Below are 22,364 nucleotides of genomic sequence, written 5' to 3'. Positions count from 1 at the left end.
GGTTTAGAGCAACATGTTAGTTGTTACTTCAGAGGACTGTGATGAATGAACTGTACTGTAAAAATGCTTAAAAAAATGAATGATTGATATCTTACCTTGATCTTGCCTGCATAATTAAAAAGTCCAGCACACAGCATGTTTATCATGAAGGGAAACTGGCCACCATAGACAGAACTGCAGTTTTGGACAGTCACAATTGGCTCTTCTGTTACCGGCCACATGAAACTGGCCACCATAGACAGAACTGCAGTTTTGGACAGTCACAATTGGCTCTTCTGTTACCGGCCAATCATTATTTGTTTCTTCCAACCCAGTCTCACCCCATGGCGTCAATATTTGACGACACTTGACCATGCGTCGGTGTGTTGGCGCGGGGGGTGTACCTTTCGCGTCATTTTTTGACGAGCTGGGGACTTCAATACTATTAAGTCCGTTGCATTCTCTTTCCTATTTTCTTACCATTTTCTACCATTTTCGCGTCGGTTTAGGGTTAGATTTACATAATGACATCCCTACCCAAACATTTCCCTAACCCCAATGCCAGGCGACAACTGTTTAATTTCGTGTACCTAATAGTATTGAAGTCCCCAGTTCGTCAAAAAATGACGCGAAAGGTATACCCTCCGCGTCAACATATTGACGCATGGTCAAGTGTCGTCAAATATTGACGCCATGGGTGTGAGACCGTGTTAGTTTCTTCATAACCTATAACAAATAAAGAGATACAGTAGTTAGGGAAAATGTCATATAACACTTATTTTGTAATCTTGTTACATCTTGCACATGTGTAATTTTTGTGTATTATTTATATAATCACTTACCAGCAAAAGCCTCTTTCCATCCTGTGACCCAACTTGAAAGTCCTTCATCAAATGCACTACCAGCAGTAGCCAGACAGACCGGTCTTATATAATTATTGAAATTCACAGAAAAGGAGAGCTGAAGCAGCGCAATGTCATTGTTAAAAGTATTAACGCTAAAGGCACGATGCTTGATGATCTTAATCACTTTTCTGCTTATCTCATGCGGGTTTGGGCCTTGGTAGGTTTCACGTCCCAGGTAGATGGTAAAGTCTGATTTGTTAATGTCAGCGAAAGTGCTGGGACTATAAACAGAATAAAAATAGTCAGTTTAATCCATATGCCTTGTGTTGATTTAACCCTTACATTTCATAAAAGCTTGAAACACTTCATACTTTACTACGCATTGGACTGAAGTCAAAACCCAGTCTTTATTGATGAGACTCCCGCTACAAAAATGAATTCCATTGCTGATTCGTTGAATGATTACTTGCCAGGGCGAAGACTCTAAAGTCGCACCCGAGTTTGTGCTAAGAGGAGCTTGGCCGCACACTGAAGAGAGAAGAAAACGTGTGAGAACTGAAACGTTTTGTGTGAAACATCTTGTTGATTGTGATTATAGAGTTACTTACCATCTAGCTGACAGAAAGAGCCTATATTGGAGAAAAAACAAGTTTGAAAAAAGTTAATGTTTGATGGTTTTCTTAACACATTTCTTAATCACTTAATCAGACTAACCAACTAGATAATGCAGTGCTGACACATAACTCTACAGAGCTGCTAAACCAGTTTTTCTGAACTGAAGTTTATCTTTTTAAAGATTTTATTATTTACATTGCCAACATCTCCAGTGACATCTGAAGACATTTGAAGTCTTAAAAAAAACTGGATATCACTTTACTTTTTCAGTTAAAGACAGTTAGACGTGTATGTTCATCTTATTAACTAAATGAACTCAAAGTAATAAGACCCTGAAAGTGTCCAGTGGCTAAACCTGGCTAATGTAAGATTGTGAGATAAAATGGAAAAAAAATCTGTACTAATTCCTTTACCTATACCTGCTTCCGTTTACAGAAATAATGTCATTGTTGCTGCTGTGATGAGCATTATATAAACATGTTCCTGTGACGTGTCAAATTAAGTTAGCATTCAACTTAACTCTAGTCAAAATTAAAAACAGTAAGTTGAAATTACTTGCATGGTCTGACTAAACACAAAAATTTAGGGTTACAAAGAATTTTTTATAGTGCAGTTATTTTTAAGTCGACCCAGCCTGTTCTTGTGAGAAATCGTACATATTTTACGAGTTGGCTAATTCGTGTCGACACAGCTTGATCTTGTGAGAAATCGTACATATTTTACGCGTTGGCTAATTCGTGTCGACCCAGCTTGATCTTGTGAGAAATGGTACATATTTTACGTGTTGGCTAATTCGTGTCGACCCAGCTTGATCTTGTGAGAAATTGTACATATTTTACGAGTTGGCTAATTCGTGTCGACACAGCTCGATCTTGTGAGAAATCGTACATATTTTACGCATTGGCTAATTCGTGTCGAGCCAGCCTGATCTTGTGAGAAATCGTACATATTTTATGCATTGGCTAATTCGTGTCGACCCAGCTTGATCTTGTGAGAAATCGTACATATTTTATGCGTTGGCTAATTCGTGTTGACCCAGCTTGATCTTGTAAGAAATTGTACATATTTTATGCGTTGGAAAATTCATGTCGACACAGCTTGATCTTGTGAGAAATCGTGCACATTTTACGCATTGGAAAATTTGTGTCGTCCGTCCCAGCTTGATCTTGTAAGAAATCGTACATATTTTACGTATTGGCTAATTCGTGTCGACCCAGCTTGATCTTGTGAGAAATCGTACATATTTTACGCGTTGGAAAATTCGTGTCTACACAGCTTGATCTTGTGAGAAATCGTGCATATTTTACTCGTTGGTTAATTCGTGTCGACCCAGCCTGATTTTACGCGAAATCGTACAAAGGGAATCATACAAAAACGTATAATTATTATAAAAAAATTATAATGAAACCCCACCTCTAACCCCAACATCACAGGGGCGAAAGCAAATCCAAAAACGGACAAATGTAGTTGTATGATTTAATACGAATTAGCCACCTTGTCAAATACGTACACTGTAAAAAGTGAAAAGACGGAACAACTTAAAAATTACTGCAATTGGCAACACTTAAAAATGTTTATTATTTTCAACTTAAAGCATTTTTTACTTAAATATAAGTTGAAAAAAAATAGGTGTTACCAACTGAAGTAATTTTTTAAGTTAATACAACTTTTAACTTTTTACAGTGTGCGAATTGCCATGAGATTGCATTGGTCCACAATCATTGTAGGTAACAGTTTTTAAGTTGCATACCAAAACCTTAAGATTTATTCAATTCTCTGTTCAGGTATTAAGAATGTTAGTAAAAATAGTAGTAAATTTTTTTATATATATATATATATATATATATATATATATAAAAGGCACACACTATTAATATATTACACTTGAAACAATTGTTCTTAAAAGATCACTTAAAGGTTCTATGTGGAACCAAAAATTGATATTTTAAGTGTAATTTAAAGTTTTCAAATAATTAAAATAAATAATTACACCATTTTAGATGCTATTAATTTAAAACTAATTTATTGTTATTGTTTACGAGTTTGACTAAGCAACTGCCTACCTGCTAGATTGAGAATTACAGCCACAGCAACACACAAAAATGTGTTGAACTTCATTCTCATGTTCTGACTGCTGACCGATGAAAATGTGTCGTTTAGCATTACAGGTGTTTTATACATGTACCTTGCTGTCCCCTCCTTATTTCTTGCCTCACCTTTTTGTTCCTTTTGCGACTAGCAAAAATTGTGCAAAACTGCAAAAACCTTTTGTCTTTAAACTTTATATACCAAACATTATATAACAAACTTTGGGAATTAGTGTTATGAATATGATGTTATAAAATAAATCAACTTGTATTTGTAAAGCCCATATCACATGGAGTAGCCTAATGTACAGTAAGTGTAGTAAAGTGTATTGCACTTTCCATAATTCACATCGGTTCAAAGCAGATTTATGGAAAAAAAGTGTTTAATGCATTTACATGGAAAATATTATTGCATAAGAACTCTGAGATTAATATTTCAAATAAAATGATGGATATAGGAGGATTGAAATGATAATTTTACTAAGTTATGATATTTATGTTAAATGCATGGTTACAGTATATAACATATATAAAACTAAAGTATGCTATTGACAGATGCTAAATTATGCATAAACTGATCTAAAACTCAAATTAAAAATAAGGTAATTCATCAGTTTTAAGAAAAGCACTTTAGTTTTTTAAGATATTAGTAACCAAGCAGAAAACAGAAGCACCATTAACTTACAAAGTAGGAAAAAATACTTTAACTTCTTTATTAGTTCTCTGAGGGACATGTACACTGAGCAATAAACACAAAACTTTTGTTTTGCCCCCATTTTTCATGAGCTGAACTCAAAGACCTAAGACGTGTTCTATGTAAACAAAATGCCTACTTCTCTCAAATTTTGTTCACAAATCTGTCTAAATCTGTGTTAGTGAGCACTTCTCCTTTGCCGAGATAATTCATCCACCTCACAAGTCATATCAAGATGCTGATTACACAGCATTACCATTGCACAGGCGCGCCCTAGGCCGGCCACAATAAAAGGCCACTCCAAAATGTGCAGTTCTATTGTATTGTGAATGTTGGTCCACTTCTCTTTAACGGCTGTGCGAAGTTGCTGGATATTGGCATTAACTGGAACACGCTGTCGAATACACTGATCCAGAGCATCTTAAACATCTTCAAAGGTTGACTTGTCGTGGGAGCATGCTGGGATGTTTAGCTTCCAGGAATTGTGTACATATCCTTGCAACATGAGGGTGTGCATGATCATGCTGCAACATGAGATGATGGTTGTGGATGAATGGCACAACAATGGGCCTCAGGATCTCATCACTGTATCTCTGTGCATTCAAAATGCCATCAATCTGTGTTCGTTGTCCATATCATACGCCTGCCCATACCCCACTGCCACCATTGGCCACTCGATCCACAACAATGACATCAGCAAACCGCTCACACACACAACTTCATACAAGCTATCTGCCATCTTCCCTGTACAGTGAAAACCAGGACTCATCTGTGAAGAGAACCTCTCCAAAGTGCCAGACACCATCAAATGTGAGCATTTGCCCACTCAAGTCGGTTACGATGACAAACTGCAGTAAGGTCGAGACCCAGATGAGGTCGATAAGCATGCAGATAAGCTTCCCTTTGGTTATGCAAACCGATTGTTGCAGAAGCTTTCCAGGTGGCTGGGCTCAGACGATCTTGGAGGTGAAGATGCTGGATGTGGAGGCCCTGTGGAGGTGCTGGTTTGGTTACATGTGATCTGCGGTTATGAGGCCGGTTGGATGTACAGCCTTTGGAGACGGCTTAATCAATATTCAATTCACAGGCAACAGCTCTGGTGGAAATTCTTGCAGTGAGCATGCCAATGCACACTCCCTCAAAACTTGCAACATTGTGTGGCATTGTGCTGTGTGATAAAACTGCACATTTTAGAGTGGCCTTTTATTGTGGCCTGTAAGGCACACCTGTGCAATAATCATGCTGTCTAATAATCAGCATCTTGATTTGGCAAATTAATGATATGCGCCTTAGCTTTTTGTTTTTGGAAGAAAATGAAAAGAAATGATGATGTGTGCAAACGCTGCATATTGCCATTGTGTTTGTTGTTTATAGCGGAGTGTCCCGTCTCATTTTTTTCTTGCGCATGCTCTGTTGTACTCGTACTGGTACGGGGTGTGCGGATGACCGCGGACCCTCCTGATGACGAAAATTATTCTGTTCATCTCGTCTGGATCTGATGTCATAAATCAGAACAACAACAGCAGCTACAGCAGCCACGCCCATCATAGCAGAGACGACCAATCGGATCACAGCTTCAGTAGTATCGCAACAGCTGACACAATCTAAGGAAAGAAAAACAAGTGAAACAGAGATGAAGTGAATGAATAAACACAAACATCACCTGTGACTCACCTGAACATGTCTGACAGACATCATTGATGTTGAGATGTTGAGTTTGGTTTGTGATGGTATTGTTTAGTACACATTTGTATGTGTTTGTATCCTGATATTCAACCTCCAGAGGGAGAGAGAGTCTGATGTTGAGATCAGACACACTGATGCTGGACAATAAACTGTTTCCTTTATACCAGGACAGACTCACATCTGTCACATTTAACACTGAACACAACACCACACATTTTGAATGTTGTGACGAGTCTCTGGTGATGACAGGAATGGGCAGATGAGCTGAAAAACGTAAGTAAAGAACAAAGGTATTAAAAGTACTGCACTATTATTATTGTAATTAGCCTATGCTATTTTATATTGCAAGATGTAACAAAGTCAAATGTACATATGTTTGTTTTGCCTTGTTTTAATATTTTGGAGACACTGTGTGACAAGACATGACAACAATACTTGAATACCTCACACATGTATCAGTGAATGTGCACGCCATCTTTAACTTTTACGTTAATGCGTAATTATTTGTGTAAAAATGTTTCAATAAAATTAGAATATGTAAATGAACATTAAATCTCTACTCACCATAGACAGTAACATTAAATCTGTATGTCCCTCTTCCGAAGATGATAATTTTATAAAGTCCAGAGTGTTGAGTTGTGATGTTTGTGATGGTGAGATCTCCAGTCTGATTATTTAACTGCAGTCTGTCTTTAAATCTCCCATCAGGAGTATCATTATATAATGGGGTCTTCCTTAAATGTCTATCAATAAAAACTATGAGAGACTTTTGAGGTTCAAACAACCACTGTATCTGATCGTCTCTATGTGTTTCAGTAATATCAGTGTATAGAGTAACAGAACCTCCTTCAATCACTGACACTGACTTCACTTCATCACCAAACACACCTGTGCAGACACAGAGATAAGGTTTGACACGAATTATAGCAGTAATATATTATTTAGATTGTCTGTCATTTTTATTACTTATAGTGTGAAGTTCTGTAGAGACAAGTAACATCACAAATAACATGTTTTAGATTCGGATTGTAAGGGAATTTTGTTTTGGTGTCGTCATATTAGGTTCAAGTTACACAGATCTTTGAATAAAATACATTTCGATATAAAAAGCAGATCAGCTGAATCTCTCCCAAATACACCAAACACGGATGTGAATTATATCCCATTAACACTAATACTTTTAATAATATCATGGGGCTGTTGAATGCTTTGTCCTGATAGGTTGAGAAATGTTTCACAGGTACACTGTAAAAAAATCAGTAGAAATTACATTGGTATTGCAGCTGGGTTGCTGGTAAATTACTGTAGATTTAAGGGAACAGTATGTAAGAAATTTATATAAATTAATCATAAAATGAAATAATTTGAAATAAAATGAAATAATTTTCATTTCAAATACTTATATCACTGACAACAGTGTTCTGGCCAGGATATTGTCATTTAAAAAGTGGAGTTGCAGCCCTCAACTGATGTTTATGTTGTCATTTTGTGTATTGGCCACCAGGGGCCTATACCATGAAGCTGGTTTAGTTGGTTAGCCAGCTTTGTTTAGGATTAGTTTGTGCAAATCCTGGGTTTTGGGTACCATGAAAATAACTTTTACCAACAAGGCCTGCACATTGGCTTGGTTTTGTCAACCTGAATCTAATCCTGTAACCCTGAGTTTGTTTAAACATTTTCATGGTACGGGCCCCAGTTGTGTGATTGCAGTACCAGTTTTAGCCACAAGTTTTGTGATTGCAATACCAGTTTTGGCCACAATCCTACATAATGTTCTTTTAAATTTATCTTATTTACTGGCAAGAGTTTGTTCAAAGTTGAACAAATTTTAAATATAAACAAGTCTTTATCTTTGCATGAGGCTGTTATTGTATAGTTTTATTCTGTAAAGCATTCTGGGAACCAGAAATCATCATCAACCTTTTTCTGTTTTGTGCTTGAGATTTTGTTTCCCAGAATGTTTTGCTTGATGCTTTTTTTCTAGTTTTATTCTGTAAAGACAAAGACTTGTAAATGTTTAATGTTCAATTAACTTTGAACAAAATGTTGCCAGTAAATAACATAAATTCAAATCTACGGTAAGTTACCGGCAACCCAGCTGCAAATTTCTACGGAATTTTTTTACAGTGTATGCATTGTTTTTTTCGATAAATGCACATCTGACCTGTCAGATGTCTTAAAATAACCTCCAGAGCAATGTCTATGGTAACCGTGATATAGACGGTTTTATCGGACGCACGTGCGGTGACGCGATTACACGTCTGGTCGGAACTTTATTTCTGGTTTCAGTTTTTTTTATAGTCTGACTAGTTGTTAAACTGAACTCTTGAACAAATACCCCGTCAAAAATAACAAATGTTTAGGTTTCCTGTGTAATCTACGTGTTGTTTATTTTGCTTGTTATATAAATAAACTACTTTAAAATGACTTTTTTGTTATTTATTCTAAGCGGAGTTTACGAACTACGAAAGTCGCATGTTCAAGTTGTTACTGCTGAAACCGTCTATTATAAGCGGAATAAATGACTCCGGTCCTTTAAATTATTTGAAAATAATAAAAAAAACTCCAGTTTGCGTTGTGCCGCATTACCACCTTGGGTGTGCATTATTTTAGAATAATTTAATGGCCCGTAGTCAATTATTTCTTACATAGCCACCACCAGAGCAATGTCTGTGGTAAACGTGGTATAAGTTGAATAATTGACTCCTATTAGCGTCGTGTGCATTATTTTCGAATAATTCAACAGCACATTGTCAATTATTCCTAAATTAATTAATAAAGATTTATATCCATGAATAAACTAGAACTCACCTGTCAGAGACCACATAAACAAACAGAAGAAAAATCTGTGAAACATTTTCTCCAGTGGATTTAATCCAGAAATCTGAAATAACAAACTCGTTAAACTCTTGAAAGCTGATGAACACTTCATAGAAAAATAACAAATACACTGATCAGTGCTTTTATAACGTGAAGTGGTCCTAACTTCCGTCTGTGTAAAAGCTTGGTTTTCTCACTTAGTCATATCATTTTAGTAACAGGAAGGAACACAACAATACTGCTGAGAAACACTGAACACATCACACAACATTATGTGTGTGTTATAACTCCAATGATTATGTCACTTACAACTACATTAACTGATATCTTACTCATGATAGTATTCCATGTAAATCTAACATAAATACAAAAAGAAAGAGTCCAAAACATAAAATATAATGCAAAATATAGTAATATTTGGAGGGTTATTGTTTTGGATGACGTTGTACGAAGCCATGTGTGAAAAAACTAAGTGTACACCCCAACTAAGTACACCTAAGTACGTCAAATAACACAGGTGCTTTAAATAAGCATTAAAGAGGAAATATAGCTGCAAGCAGCGATGATGAAAGCTCCCAGAAAACGATGCATGGTGGGCATCAGACAATGTATGCAGTAGAGAGACAAATCCTGTTTCTCTGATTTTGCCATAAATTTTGTTGCCTCGCCATGGCAAGAGTATTCAAGAAAAGTTTTTTGAGAAAAATCACAACGTCTTGGCATCATGTTGACCAGGTTTGGTGGCACTCGCATGAATCCCTGAGCAGGAGGATCTAAAAATTGACGACGTGCACACGACAAATCCAAAATGGTTGACTTCCTGTTGGGCAGAGCTAATGGAAGCCAAATTCAAAGATGTTTGGGTCGAGGAAAACAATGTATGTATCATTGTGCATACATATATGTATGAGATATGCATTTGAACCATTAGAGGGGGTGCTACAGAGACCCCCTGTCACACCTAGTACCAGCCTTTGCCCGGCCCTAATAGCCGACTAATAATCCTTACAGGGCAGGTACACCAAGTCGTTTATGCTGGCAACTGGGGTATGTTTGTTTCCAATGGAAGTGGCATGTTTAACACCATGCCATCAACAGGGGGGCAAGAGTCTGCTCAAAACGCTTTCATCAGATATCTTATCTCTTTCCAACTCCTCTCTGGCTGTCTTTTAAACAAGCTTCAAACATTCAAACAAGCTTCAAACATTCCATCAGAGAAACTAGATCTGAAGAATGTGGTTAAAGTGATCGAAAGTGGACGAGCTCAAAACGTTTTGAACACAGTTTACACCTGGCATTGAGGGGGTCATGTGATGGAGGTGTTGGCATTGCCACTTTGTAGGTGTGAGCAAAAATAGGTCATTGAAATTTGGCTTTCATTATGATGTCATAAGGATATCTTATTAGAATAATACCGCCCCCTTAATCTGCACTCTGAAAGAGAGAGAAAAGAAGGACTTGACAGCACAATTGAGTTTGAATTACAACAAACCACCATCATTGTGATCAGTGTTTGCACTTCATCCGCTCATTTGCATTTTAAAAAACACACCCAAAACGACACATTTTTGGACTTGACAGCACAATAGAGTTTCAATTACAACAAACCACCATCATTGTGATCAGTGTTTGCACTTCATCCGCTCATTTGCATTTTAAAAAACACACCCAAAACGACACATTTTTGCTCAAACCTACAAAGTGGTAATGCTAACATTTTCATCATATGACCCCTTTAACGTCATCCATTTGTGTTCCGATCAACGAATACACTTGTTAATGCAAAGTGTAAACAGATCTCAGGTTTCAAGTGACAATTGCTAGAGACAGACAGACACAATCTTAACATTGTCTTTCTATCACTCTTGAGATAATATATGTTATTGTAAATGCAGTTGGAATCAATACACATAATGCGTTCATTTTTAGCAAAACATCCTTAAGTTAACTCACAGTGCAGCTTTGATTGAACTACTGAGAGCTTGACAAACCACGACAAAATGTTGCAAATCAGGTTTTTCAGCTGCTCTGACAATACGTATTGTTATTGAGCTTATTAACAAAAGCAAATCTCACGCAAATGTTTGTCACCATTACCAAAACATCAAGCAGCACCCTTACTTTGTGTATGTTGTTAACGGCGTTAGTGTGTTTTGACACGGTCCCTAAAACACACGCAGAAACACAGCAAGCGATCCAATCACTTCACTTACTTGTATTAATCGTCAAAATTCATACGGCAATATGAAGGACATGTTTCTCCTTGTATTAATATCATTTTTTATGAAAGGTAAGACCATTTTATTTTGGGGTTTTATGTTGGATCGATCCTTTATACCTAAAAATATTTAAGTTTTTACATGCTTGCTTTCTGCAGGTAATTTTTTTCCAAACCTGTCATAATATATCAGTTTCAAATAAATAGAAATAATACAGTAAAGTATTTCCGATCTCTTGTTGATTGTTTATTTCAAAATTAAAAGAATGATTAATAGATTGAAAAGATTTAAATATTGAACGTGTCATAGGTTATAAGGTTAGATATTATCATCTGTTGACACAGCTGGTAAGTTACTGCCACAGGCTTCTCACGGACGTTTTCATAATTGGATCTTAATGTTACCACCAGAATACTCCGTTATATATGTCAAGAGAATATGAGTGACAGTAAAAAAATATTTTGTTAAAAAAATCAAGACACACTTTAACTTGTTTATTAAAGTGAAAGTGAAAATGTATTTGCCTGTGTTATGTAATTGTAAATCTGACGTCTGCTTGTTAAGTGAGTAAACATAGTGCATACAATACAACACGCATAAACAAACACGCATGTACACGCGCAAGCGCATGCACACTCACACAGGGTAGCAACTGAGGGACAGAAGCAACAAATCGTTTGCTTTTTTGTGGAAATCGATCCAACACTACTATGTCGTTCTAACACTCCACGATCTTTAGATTTATTGTTGTCTGTTTATCAAAGACTCAACAATCTCTGTTAAATATATTAACTAATATTTGTAACTGAGTAATTGTTCTTGTTTCATCTCCAGGTGTGTTAAATAAAGAAACACAAGAACAGAAGTCTGTAGATGTGAGACTGTCAGTAAAAGAAGAAGAATCTGTGACTCTTGAATCGGGTGTTAAGGAAATACAGGAAAACGACTCAATAATCTGGCTGTTTAAAGAGACCCACATAACTGAAATGAATAAAACGTCTGGCAAAATATCATTATATGAGATAGATGATGGGATGTTTCAAGATAAGCTACATCTGAACACTCAGACCGGAGATCTCACCATCAAAAACATCAGAACTGAACACACTGGACTTTATCAACTAGAGATAATCAGATATAATTCAGTTTTATCCAAAACATTCATGGTTACTGTGAGGGGTAAGTAATTCATCATTTCATGTGATTTTTATGTTTATTAGATAATTTCAGGGCTGATGTTGAGGAGTTTTAAATATCACACAGATTTTTTTATATTTATTATTCACACAATTGCTCCTTTTATGTTTTATTGGTCACATTTCATTGTGAATAGCTACTAACAACACTTGGTTACAGAGGCTCATATGACACAGATCTTTTTGTTATCTCTGAACATAACACACTTTTCTTTAATGTCTGTGATGTTAAGTCTTTTTGATAAGTTATGATAATGTTTCTTATGCTTTATTCTAGCGGATGGCCTATGCTTAATTCATAAATTACTACTGATATGCAGTTTAGTCTTTGGGATCATACCTGCTGCAGTGGTTGTGTTTTTTTCTGACATCAGAATAGTAAGTTTATTTATACCACAAATTAAAAATATGAGTTTAAACAAATTTGAGATATTTTATCATCCATTATTAAAAATAATTAATGTGTCACATTTTTGACACATTTGAATGTTTTTTGTAACTACAAGAAAATGATTGATTCATTTACTAAATTGTGTTTATTTTTTAACAGTTCCAACTAATGAGGCGTGACAGATTCTGACCGAAAAGTGGTGGGGACAAAACCAGCCAATACATTATCTATAAACATTTATTTTTTTGTTTAAAATCTTATAACTGTATTTATAAATCATATTTTGAAGCTTAATTATTATTGTCCATAACAATGTCAAATATTTCGCTTCTTCGCTTTAGTATTATATTATTACCTACTCTTTTAGGAAATAAATTTAAATACCTCCACGTTCTAATTTCTGGACAAGTTTAATATAGTTTTACTCATTGCATTATTCTATTAATAGTTTATATTTTAATACTTCCATTTACTTTATCCTACACTATGTTTAAAATATAGTTCAAAATGGAGCTACATATTATTTCAATAAGAAAATACATTTCACTCCATGGCTTGGAGAGCCACTTCGAACGTAACGCGGGACAAAATATTTGGGAAAAAATCGCAACGATTAGCAATTAGCAACACAACCCAACTTCAAACGATCCAATCAGTTCTTGTTGGAAGATTTCAAGTCCAGCCCTTACTTTTTTCAGTCACCACCACAGAAAAAATAAGACAATTGCTTTTTTCATTTCATGGCGACTTTAAATGTCAGGAGTTGTTACTTTTGTCCGTTGCTAATACTGTTGCATTATGTTGAAAATTTATATTATTCTTATATTATTCTTATTTTATTTTATTAACATTAACATTTAGTTTGTTTCTATGCCATGTAAGGTTGCTTTGAAGCATACTAATGAGTTTGTTGATATAAGGAGATTTTTTTTGCAAAATGTCCTGAAAACACAAGTCGTTGTCGCTGTCTGTCCCAATTGACAGCAGGGCTGTTTGGAACTACTGAAGCATGAACTTCATGACCCAATCAAGGTGTGTCGCAAATCTGTTTTTTACTGGCTCTGACAATACCTATTATTGTTGATCTCAACAATAACAAAGGTAAAAACAGAATCTCACGCAAATTTGATGTAATTATCCCAAATAAAATTAAGAAAAATCATCTGTCGATGTTTATTAAAGAAAAAAAAATCACTTTATCCAACGTTCAAAACTTTGGGTGTGCTGCACTTTTAAAAGTTGTATAAATAAACACAAAATTTCTCTGTCTGATTTGTTTGTCCCTGTAATAAGAAATAAAAGAAGTGATCAAAAGCAGGTATGTGTGAGCTTTGTGAAATGCTCATTACTGATGTTTATCCTCAATGTCTGATCTCTAATGTCCTCTAGCGGACAGTGTTAAAATTTAGGCAAACTAAAATAATTTTTGTATGAATTTCTTACAGATGCATAGTACATTAAAATGATTTCTATGTTTAGTGCATCCGTACATTGAAGAATGTTTATATTTTTCCTGTTTTTTTACACGGAGTCGTTTATAACGTGCATTTAAAAAAGCATCACTCGTTAAACAAAATCATTAAAAATATTCTTATCATGAAAAACATGAAACAATTTGAAGAATAGCGATAAAAATATTCCTGTAGACATTTCCTGGAATAATCGTTATTAATCGTTACAGCCACTTAGTATCTCATAATAACAATTTAGTATCTCATAATAACAACTTAGTATCTCATAATAACGACTTAGTATCTCATAATAACGACTTAGTATCTCATAATAAAGATTTAGTATCTCATAATAACGACTTAGTATCTCATAATAAAGATTTAGTATCTCATAATAACGACTTAGTATCTCATAATAACGACTAAGTATCTCATAATAACGACTTAGTATCTCACAAAAACAATTTAGTATCTCATAATAACAACTTAGTATCTCATAATAACGATTTAGTATCTCATAATAACGATTTAGTATTTCATAATAACGACTTAGTATCTCATAATAACGATTTAGTATTTCATAATAACGACTTAGTATCTCATAATAACGACTTAGTATCTCATAAAAACAATTTAGTATCTCATAATAACAACTTAGTATCTCATAATAACGATTTAGTATCTCATAATAACGATTTAGTATTTCATAATAACGACTTAGTATCTCATAATAACAATTTAGTATCTCATAATAACGATTTAGTATTTCATAATAACGACTTAGTATCTCATAATAACAATTTAGTATCTCATAATAACGATTTAGTATTTCATAATAACGACTTAGTATCTCATAATAACAATTTAGTATCTCATAATAACGATTTAGTATCTCATAATAACGATTTAGTATCTCATAATAACGATTTAGTAACTCATACAAATACTAAGTCATAAAAATATTCAAACCCCCCTTAAAATGTAAGTTTAACCGTATGGACAAAATAATGAGCATTCTCATTACCAGTTATTTATTCTGTTTTGAGGACCAAGTCTAAAATTTTTACATACATTTTTATATTATTTGTCAAAGATTATTTAGAGAACAGAGTTGTTTTCACCATATGTCAGGACAAATATTACAAAACGCGTTAAAATTTACATTTAGAAATAACTAATAAAATTATATTTTTATGATTAAGCTTACATGCCATCAAGATGGATAAAATATTTAATATTTCTCATTCTTTTGCGCAATTACACCATTTTACATTTTCAGGTCTATCACTTTCATAAAATAGTGCAAATGTATTTTTATTGCATAAAATTAACATAAATACACTATGTGCATTGAAATAAACCTGATGCATGCTTTTAAAACAAGTTTTTTTTATCTTGCCAAACCGTTTTTTTCACTGAACCTTATATGAAGTGATTACAACAGTAAATCTACAAATAAAATATAAAAATCAAATCACATTACACGACACACTGACCTCACTACAGAAATGCAAATTCTACAAAGATTCAGCTGTCATGTAAAGGATGATAAAAAAGGTAAAGAATTAAATTTACATAAAGCTTTGCATTCTTAGTTTTGTGTTTTAAATTTAGGCCACACATAAACCCGTACACCAACACACTGTACACAAACATCTAACCTTCATTATTAAAAGTCAGAGGTTTATATATTTCATTGAAACCGACAAAAAACCCAGACCTATTCATGAGAAAGTTTTCAGATTTTTTATCTTCATCAAATAATCAATTATTGTGTCTCAAACAACCTTCATAAAGAGACAGAAGATGAGAGAGATGATGGAGAATGTGAGGGAAATGGGATATGAGTGAAGACTGAGTGAGCTTCCGCTGAAGATATCAGGAATGAAAGGAAAGGGATCAGGAAAAGTTGAATTAAAAATATAAGGAGTTGTATTAAGAAAATAAGGAGTGGGATTAGGAGTAGACTGGTGGAATACAACAAATCCAGCCTGTTCAATGGCTATCTGAGTGTTGATCCACTCCTGATATTGAGAGACTCTGGTGAACACAATAGGCTTGGTATTTTTGGGATTAGGATAACACACATTCCCGTTTGCAAAACTTGTAATTCCAGACTGAATCCACTGAGAGTCCTGCTTAATGACCAATGGCCCTCCGTGTTCACCCTGCAAAGACAAACACTTTACATTTAAACCTCTATAATTAAACTATCAATAACTGTTACAGACATTTGTATGAACCAGATGAAGAAAATTTGAGCGATGCTAGCCACGGCAAAAGTAAGGACTTGATAGTATAAAATGAGGCACTAAGCTTGGTTGCTTGGTGTTGCTAGCTGGTCGGTTTGATGCAAGCACCACAAGGTGTAATTTATATTTACATTTATTCATATAGCAGACGCTTTAATCCAAAGCCGCTTATAAGTGAGGAATAAACGAGTCGTAGTGAATAGGCAAATAGACACAAGAAGTGCTTACAATACAAGTTTCAGACCTTGCTTAGAGTAGCATAGGCTAGGGATTATAGGAAGAGAAAGCATAATCTTTGTTTTATTAAGATGATATTAAATGAGATGAGTTGAAAGAGATGAGTTTTCAGCTGTCTGATAAAAATGTAATGCCACATCTCTTATGGATTATTGATGCGTGTGTGTGTTTAATCTCAGTTTAGTTTAAAAATTAAGACTGAGGGCTCTATCATACACCCGGCGCAATGCAGCACAATGCGTGCCGCAAATGTCTTTTGCTGTTTCAACCCGCCGCATTGATCATTTTCACATTAGGGCCACATTGTTTAAATAGCAAATGCATTTGCGCCCCCTTTTGGGCGTTCTGGTCTGAAAACGAGGTGTGTTCAGGCGCATTGTTGGTGCGTTGCTATTTTGAGGCAACTAAAATAGACTACGCCATTGACCAACAAAAACCTGTCTAAAGTCTAAAGTCAATGGCGCAATATGTTTTTTGTTATTTAATGACCGGGTTAGTAAATTATGCGCCTATAAACGGGATGAAACGCGGGTTTGCTTATCACATATATGAATGTGCAGCAGCACAAAAACGCTTTTAAATATGAAAGATTAAAGGATTGAATGTAAAAGATTATTATTGAGTATCTTTGACATAAATGAGGACCGATTATGAGACGTTAAAAGGCATAAAGATCTTCTTCACATGTAGCCTGATAAGTAAATAATTGTTTTGCTTTAAACAAATGCATCTATTTTTAAACGTTTTTTTAAATGCTACCTCACGGATTTATTGTATATGATGACTCTGTACCTGTGGATATGGTGAGATGAGAAACATTTTAAATAATGCTTTTTAAAAAACACACGGCACTGTCCGAGTGCTGAAACGCTTCGGCTCTCTGCACATTTGTAAATTCTTTATCTCTTGTTTGTATTTTTAGAGTACAAATATTTTCTTGTATATTTGCAAATTATTTTTTTATGAGATTACAATGATTATGTAGATTATCAATACATTTACAGCAATTAAAAAGCTGCTATTTAGATTGTTAAAATAGGGCCCTGAGACTCAAACTATTTAGTGTGCATGTAAACACTAGGATAGGATTCATCAAGAAGAATGATTTCATTCCGACTAAGGCAAAAGGTGTGCATGTTAACGTAAATTGTGAACTTAGTTCTGGTTTAAAGCAACATGAAGGAACCTGAGAGGACTGTAATGAATGAGCTGTAGCGTTAAAATGAATGATTGATATCTTACCGCACATCTGCTATTGCCTGTATAATTTAATATTCCAGCACACAGCATGTTGTCTGTGATGGTAAATTGTTTCCAGATATTACTGCAGTTACGGTTGCTTACAACTGGCACTTCTGTTTCCAGCAAATCATCAGTGTCTGCGTAACTACCATTAACATAGAAAGAGATACAGTGAAAATGTCATATAACCCTATTTATAAAACATTTGAATTATTTATTTTGTATTTTTATTATCATATTGCTTAAAATTTTGCATACTGTAAGTGTCAATCCACCAATTTTCACTTACCATTAACAGTCCCTCCCCAACCTGTGACCCAACTTGAAAGTCCTTCATCAAATACACTACCAGGAGCAGCCAGACAGACCGGTCGGATATAATCAGTGAAAGTCACAGAAGATGAGAGCTGAAGCAGTGCTATGTTATTGTCCAAAGTACTTAGATCAAAGTTAGGATGTCTGATGATCTGAATCACTGTTCTGTTGATTTCATGCGGGTTTGGGCCGTGGTGGTTTTCATGTCCCAGTTTGATTATAAAGTCTGATTTGTCAATGTCAAAGTAATAGAAGCTATGAATAGAATAAAAATAGTCAGTTTAATCCATATGCTGTGTGCTGAATTCACACTTATCACACAATTTAAATTTTAAATCACTTCATACTCTACTAGGCATTTGGCTGCAGTCAAAACCCAGTCTTTATTGATGAGACTCCCACTGCACTGATGCGTTCCAGTGCTGATTTGGTAAATGTCTACTTGCCACACAGCAAAATCCCCGGTGTTAAATACACACTGTGGGTGTATATATAATCCACTCCCAGGTGGGTGTGTATAAAGACTGGTGTTAAAATTTAACACTGAAGCAGTGTTGAAGTTAATGAGTTAATGAAGTGATGATTAAGACATTAATGGTGAACACCCGCTGGTCATCCTGTGCCAAATCAACCTTAATTTTAGAATTTTCCCTGTCTTTAATGTTTTTATTTTGATGACTCTTTTTCTGGATAAAGTAACACTAAAATAATGCAGAAAGACAAAATATTTAAATGTAATAGATGAAATCCCCATAGTTAAATAAACACTATCATCTCTGTTTGAAAACTAAAATTACAACTTGCTTGCAGAGTTACATGGATAAGTTTAACTTCGATACAACTGCTGTAAATCTGGTTAATAAAGTTAGTCACCATTGCTCCGATTAGTGTTTCCTTTAGTTGGGTACTTGGGTCTTAAAGTTTAGTGTTAGTTTTTTTCTGCTCATTGTGTTTATAAAACACATGTATTAAAGCAGAAAAAGATGAGAGAAATGAAGTCTAGAACTGTTACAATGTTAATTACTATGAAAACATAAGTGTTGTGATTCAATGTTCTCATACAAAAAAATAATCACTGTATATAAGTGTATAATTTTATATTTGGTCCACCCCATGAAATCCATATAGCCTCAAGGTTAATATTTTTCACCGAAATCTAATCTGTGGTGTCAGTCAGACACACTGAGACATCAACCATCAGCCTATAAAACACAATCATGGTGACAATCAACAACAAAGCTTCATGCCGCAATGCATGCTGGGTACCAGGATTGTAGAAAACTCATTCATAACTCCCATCATGCATTGTGACATGACAAAATTGTGCAAATTTCTTACCATTTACTGTCACCCTTGTTGAGATTTGTATCAGAAGTTATGATGTCTCTCTTAAGCAAAAAAAAAAGAAAAACTAAAGCATTACAGTCTTACAGAACAGTGTCTTTCATAGAGCATGTTTGTATTTGCATTGTTGTCTTTATCATTTATTTGTGATCAAATGTTTTAATGATTGGTAAAGAATAAAATTAATAACCAATCACAGATGCTATGAAAAGTTTTCCCTCTACATCAAGCAATGAACAAACAGTCTTCATAAAACAATGTTACAATTGCTAAAAGAGAAAAATTAGTTTAGTGAAGGTTAAAGGAAGAATGCCTAACTAAAGGAAACGTTAATCACAATAATGGTGACTTCAAATGAACCCATAACAAACACAAACTTATTAATGTGATACATTCTGTGATTACATCACGTCAGAAAGAAGATTTGTCTACTAAATCACGTGTGGATGCTTGTATTTTGTTCTGACAGTTTAGAAGTTAAACTTATCATCCCGGTTTAGAAAATAACGCTGCAAGTTATAATTCTAGTTTCTTTAACAGAGACGACGACAGAGAGGCAAACGTGAAAGATTGCAGCTTTTGGAGTCATACACCCAATAATGTTCATTTAATACTGGGGACCTCTCCTTAATTCATCTATTGCATTTTGTCTTTCTTCATAATGTTAGTATTACTTTCTCCAAAAATAAATCCAGGAAAATTTAGTTAATTTGACACAGAATGACCAGCAGGTGCTCACCATTGGTGTCTTGATCATCGCTTCATTGTCTCGTTGACTTCGGCACTGCTTCAGTGTTAAATTTTAACACCAGTCTTTATACACACCCATCCGGGAGTGGACCACACATACACCCACAGTGTGCATCCAACACCGGGGACTCTGCTGTGTGGTTGACAGATGCATAAACTGATCTAACCAGTTTTCCTTTGGCACTGTGGTGAATAAAAACAAAATGTTGACCTCAAATTAAAAACAAGGTAATGTATCAGTTTTAATGCAAGCATTTTAGCTATTTAAGATATTTGTAATCAAGCAGGAAAAAGCACAATTGACTTCTATAGTTGGAAAGATACTGCTTTGTTAGTTCTCTGAGGGAAATATAAATCATGGCAAAACATGTTTTTACTTTCAGTCACCATGGGGCGTGCCATTGATCTGTGTAATGTTTATTTCTGATAACTTGTACACAGCAAAATCACCAGTGTTAAATGTACTCTCATGGTGTATATATGGGTAACACCAGGTCTGGTGGTACCCATATAAACACTAGGAGTGTAGATTTAACACTGGTGATTTTGCTGTGTACTGTCATATTTTGTACAGAATTGTGTTCGTTGTCTTAAGGCAACTTTGGAGGGGGAGATTGTGCACCTTAAAAAGTGTGTTTGCTGTTGTAATTGCAATAATTTAAAAGCTGTTACTGTTAACACTGTTTTTCTTTCTTAACCTTTACCTTCTTTGCACATGCAGGCAGCAGAGCAGTTGCACTGACAGAGGCCTGAAAACTGATAATTGACAAAGCTGTCACCATCTATAAAGATTCATGACTTTAGTGCTCTCTGGGAAAACAGAAACCTTCTTGAATCAAATGAAAAACCAATTCTTAATAGTCCAATGATTTACTTGATTTACTGACTTACTTGATGCTACTTTTCCAAAAGCCATCATTGTGTGTAAATGCGCAACTATTGTCTTCACCAAGTTCAAGTTCATTTATTTATAGAGCACATTTAAAAACTGCCACGGGACTGACTAAAGTGCTGAACACTGAAATCAAACCATTAACACATAAAACAGAAAGAAAAAACAAATACATTTAAAACCAAATGGCACACTCTGGACTTATGGACTTCCTCAGAGTCCACACTTTGATGACATAGTGCAGACCTAAGGGACCCTTGACACGAGTCCGAAAGGGTGCACCGGAGTCGTATTTTGGGATAGACTTGAGCGTCACGCCGGAAATAGGAAGGGAAGTTGCCCATCAGTTTGAACTCCTCCCTTCTGTCATCTGATTGGTCTGACTGCTCTTTCGCAAGGACTTCTGGGTGGGTAAAGTGCGCAAAGCCTGCTGCAGTCTTCGGCGAAGTCAGCATCAAGGGTGCAAAGCATAAAAATGAGTCAATTTTTTTCCAAGTCACTTCCTTCAGAGACTCGGGCTCCTCTTTCACATTCAGAGAACACGTAAATGGAACAGGCTAGCAAGTGCACATCATTACATCATTACATCAGTAAAAAGCTGGGCTTTCGGCGCTGCGCCCATAGGATTGAGGGTGATTTGAAAGCGCAAAGGATACACATAAGCCTCCTTTCCTGTATATGGGAGATTTTTCCTCGACATTGTAACAGTCCTTCGACGGATGTTGATGAAGTAGCATCCTAAAAAATCTGGCTTCCGAAAATCCTTCCTTGACATTGAGAAACAGCCATAGACTAAGCCAGCACGCGCAATTTAAGGCCACGAGACCGAAAGTCCACATGAAGTGCGCCATTTGGGACAGGAACACAAATAAGATATTTTAAGAAATTATGGTAAACACTAAGGGGTGGTTTCCTGGACAGGGATTAGGCAAGTTAGGCAAGGCATGTTTGTTAAAACTAGTTATATTTCCTAATTAAACTAAGGACTAGTCCTGGCTTAAGCTAATCCTTGTCCGCCCCTATATAGTCTCAAATATGGTCAGGACAGAGTAAAATATTAATACTACATTGAGCATAATTAACTCTGAAAAAACAACTATCAAGAGAGTAATTTTTTCAGAGAGGTATCAAATGTTATCTATTATAGAGTAAAATGTTCTTTAATTGAGTAAATTTTACTCTGGCAAATTTACAGCGTAAATACACTGCTCATTTATTTTGCGTTCGGTGTTCAATTTCCTCTAATAATTAAACACGCACTGACTTCTTGACATAGTCTTTCTATCACGCTCAATAATGGGCTATAAATAAGTCATGATTGAACGGGCAGAAAGCCAACAGAGCGAAAC

At 35.2% G+C, this 22,364-nt stretch overlaps 1 protein-coding gene, 1 long non-coding RNA gene, 1 other non-coding gene and 1 pseudogene across 3 annotated transcripts; 1 reads left to right on the top strand and 3 right to left on the bottom strand.

Annotated features, from left to right (window-relative positions):
• Positions 1 to 825: 825 nt before the first annotated feature.
• Positions 826 to 1,523, bottom strand: LOC129454303 (uncharacterized). Its single transcript, XR_012365739.1, has 3 exons — positions 1,433 to 1,523; positions 1,196 to 1,352; positions 826 to 1,105 (listed from the first exon to the last, which is right to left on the bottom strand). It is a non-coding gene; the product is annotated as an uncharacterized protein (transcript).
• Positions 1,524 to 4,016: 2,493 nt separating this feature from the next.
• LOC141359390 (SLAM family member 5-like) lies at positions 4,017 to 10,055 on the bottom strand (annotated as a pseudogene).
• A 1,730-nt stretch (positions 10,056 to 11,785) lies between these two features.
• LOC129452667 (uncharacterized) lies at positions 11,786 to 13,298 on the top strand. The gene is made up of 3 exons (XR_012365740.1): positions 11,786 to 12,124; positions 12,419 to 12,519; positions 12,692 to 13,298. It is a non-coding gene; the product is annotated as an uncharacterized lncRNA (long non-coding RNA).
• A 1,879-nt stretch (positions 13,299 to 15,177) lies between these two features.
• On the bottom strand, positions 15,178 to 20,905 carry LOC141359389 (chymotrypsin B-like). Its single transcript, XM_073861775.1, has 5 exons — positions 20,828 to 20,905; positions 18,377 to 18,507; positions 18,000 to 18,284; positions 17,715 to 17,859; positions 15,178 to 16,151 (listed from the first exon to the last, which is right to left on the bottom strand). The coding sequence occupies exons 1-5, from the start codon at positions 20,903 to 20,905 to the stop codon at positions 15,762 to 15,764; spliced, it is 1,029 nt and encodes a 342-aa protein (XP_073717876.1). The 3' UTR covers positions 15,178 to 15,761.
• Positions 20,906 to 22,364: the final 1,459 nt, after the last annotated feature.

Source organism: Misgurnus anguillicaudatus, chromosome 23, assembly GCF_027580225.2.
Source record: "Misgurnus anguillicaudatus chromosome 23, ASM2758022v2, whole genome shotgun sequence".
In the NCBI taxonomy this organism is placed as follows: Eukaryota; Metazoa; Chordata; class Actinopteri; order Cypriniformes; family Cobitidae; genus Misgurnus; species Misgurnus anguillicaudatus.
Note: the sequence above shows the minus strand (reverse complement) of the source record. Positions and strands in the feature narration are given on the sequence as shown.